Below are 2,655 nucleotides of genomic sequence, written 5' to 3' on the forward strand. Positions count from 1 at the left end.
AATAATCGTCAAGGGAGTCGTTTGCGGGGTTATTACGCTGAAAAGTTACGCTACACAGGTAGGGTGAACGTCTTTAAATAAAAATTAAACGTTAAACGTACGAGTATAAACACATTTGCCCATACTAGATAATAGGCTGAAAAGAATACACACGATCCAACCGAGTAACCATACACGCGCCATTATACACGAGACTCTCTCACCGCGGGCCAATTTGGCTACGATTTGTCATACTTTCTTCCCTTTCCTGTTTTTTCTTCTTTTCACTTCAGACAACGCTTCTTTTTGTTTCGTTCTTCATCGTTTAAATGAAAATGTTTATACCAAAAAAAAAAAAAAAAAAAGAAAAGAAAAACACAATTTTCCGAGGCATCGTTTTGCATCTTCTTTCTTGCTTTTTTTTTATCTTTTTTTTCTGCTTTCTTCAGCGATACCCAGTGGTTCTTCTGGAGCGTTTTGTACGCCTAAGGAGCGGCTCAAACTAATATAAAACGCGATGAGAAAGGATGAAAGACCGACGAGCACTTCTCTCGCTTCACGTAATTCTTCTTCTTCTTTTTTTTTTTTTATCAAAGCAACATACTGTGACATCGAGAGTTTTTCTGAAACAGAAATTCTGTTTGCTCTTTTTTTGTGTTTATATTGCTCTTCGTTGTTTCATTCTTCCCTCTGCCTTCTTCTGGGTTTCAGCTTTTCTTCTTCTTTTTTTTTTCCTTTTTTTGGTTTTTTCTTCTGTTCTGTTTGCTTGTGTGATATAACTGCGTCGCCTTTCCGCGATTAGGAAGAAGGTATTTGAGTACACCTTGGCCTGAGATCGAATGACTAGCATTTCCGGTTGTTGTTTGCGCCACTGTTCTGGATACGCAAGCGGTCCTGGCGGCGTGGCCGCCTGCCCTTTACACTGAACACCTCCCTCAGCTTGTTACTCCTCTCCAGACGGCCTCTTTTCAGCGCTTGGGTCGACCTCTTCTCGAGAACCTGTGCAGATGGCAGTTCACACTCGTCAGAATTCGTTTCTTCTGTTTCGGATGATTCGTATAGTCGGTGGAAGCAAAATTAGCGAGGTCGTGAAGTTCGTCAAGCGTCGAGGTATAGCCGGTGAAAGAAATATCGAGAGTTCGTCAGATCGGTTCAAGCGTCAAAGTGAGCACGTTTTGAATGTTCGAAAAAGGTAGAAATTCTGTTGAATTTTCAACAGCGAGACGTAATCGCGCTCGAATTTGCAGATTTGCAGAGTAACCGCATTAGAAAAACGCCGAAAACGTAAAATTCTGTGATCGCTATAAAATTGAATACTAATATTTAATTTTATTCGTTGCACAAATATAGAAAGGTTTTAACTGAGAAATAAGGATCAATCGCGAAATCATTTATACAGCGATGGTAAATTGCGTTACGCGATAACGTAGCAGATGTACACTCTACGGAAGGAAAATTGATGCTCGGCAACAAATTTCGCCGTAGCGGAAGAGTTAATACTGTACAGGTAGTTTTAATGAAAGATTGTAAGCGAAAATTTTATGTATCTTGTGATTTAATAATTGAATTTACGACCTCGTTAAATCGTTTCCACCGACTATATCTCTCTGTGTCTAAAGTAGACAAATTCCGAGAAACTCGACGAGGATGAGATATGAAGTGTTGCTTAAATTCTAAAGAATTATGCTTGAGTGAAATGTCTGGTTACTTGTCTGAACAACTTGTTATCTTTGGTACACTTTCATCGATGGGTATGTAAATAGAGGTGATTATTAATTGATAAGTGAGAGTGATATTCGAAATTGTACTTTCAACAACGTGAGATTCTTATTTTACATGCTCGACAATTTCGTGTCTGGAATAATCTCGAACCTGTTATCTTTATTATGATGAACTGGTAGTAACCGGTATTATATTCGACCATTAAGTATGCTAGTTAGATGGTTATTAACTGACAAATTGCTTCGAGTAACCGTGACACGAATCACCCCTCGTTTCAATTCTTACTTTAAATAGTTCAAAAAAGAAAAAGAGAGATACATATATCAAGTTTTAGAATTTTTCTGATGAACACAACTTCGCGTTTCTTCGGTGGAGAAGATAATTTTGACAAAATCCCAGCCAAAGTAGTATATCCTTCTATTTCAGAGTTTGTTACATTATCGATATTCTGAATTTTGAACAATACTTTTAAAAAGACACGGAAGATATTAAAAAAAAAAAAAATTTAACTCTTTCTCACTTTTTAGATTAAAACATTTATAGCCCGAATTCTCTATGGGTTTCAAGATATCTCTGAAATTGAGTAAAATACTACCGTTCTCCAGAAAATGAAGAACCATTCCTTTCTTCCACCTTCTACTCTAGAAAACCTCTCTAATCCATTCAAAGACCTCGAAACAGTCCAGAAGATACCCAGAACACAGGAGGACTAATTACCTTTTGCGCCGATCGAAGCTGAGCTATCCTCTTCTCGTTGCTGACAAGATCCATACTGGGTCTTCCGTCGTGGATGGCTGGTCTACGGGTTGCTTGTTGCTCTTCATCTCTTCTCCTGGGGTTGCGCTCCGGCACGGCTAGCGCTGCCGCGACCGGTGCTTCCGGGACCACATCAGGAAGAATCTTCTCCTCTACCTTAGGTTCTTCCCGTTTACCGTTGGCGTCCGGCAGAACATT

At 39.2% G+C, this 2,655-nt stretch overlaps 1 protein-coding gene across 4 annotated transcripts in view; it reads right to left on the reverse strand.

The window, feature by feature from the left end:
* Positions 1 to 407: 407 nt before the first annotated feature.
* LOC108580304 (tumor protein p53-inducible nuclear protein 2) overlaps positions 408 to 2,655 on the reverse strand; it is a 27,937-nt gene continuing 25,689 nt past the window's right edge. For all 4 annotated transcript variants that reach the window (XM_017944027.1, XM_017944026.1, XM_017944024.1 and 1 more), the window contains exons 3-4: positions 2,419 to 2,655; positions 408 to 978 (exon numbers count right to left, since the gene is read on the reverse strand). The exon at positions 2,419 to 2,655 is cut by the window's right edge and continues 203 nt beyond it. In XM_017944027.1, the coding sequence (XP_017799516.1) occupies positions 823 to 978; positions 2,419 to 2,655 (393 nt within the window). In that variant the 3' untranslated portion in view covers positions 408 to 822. The remainder of the gene's footprint in view (positions 979 to 2,418) is intronic.

The sequence above is a fragment of the Habropoda laboriosa genome, unplaced genomic scaffold (assembly GCF_001263275.1).
Source record: "Habropoda laboriosa isolate 0110345459 unplaced genomic scaffold, ASM126327v1 scaffold9, whole genome shotgun sequence".
In the NCBI taxonomy this organism is placed as follows: Eukaryota; Metazoa; Arthropoda; class Insecta; order Hymenoptera; family Apidae; genus Habropoda; species Habropoda laboriosa.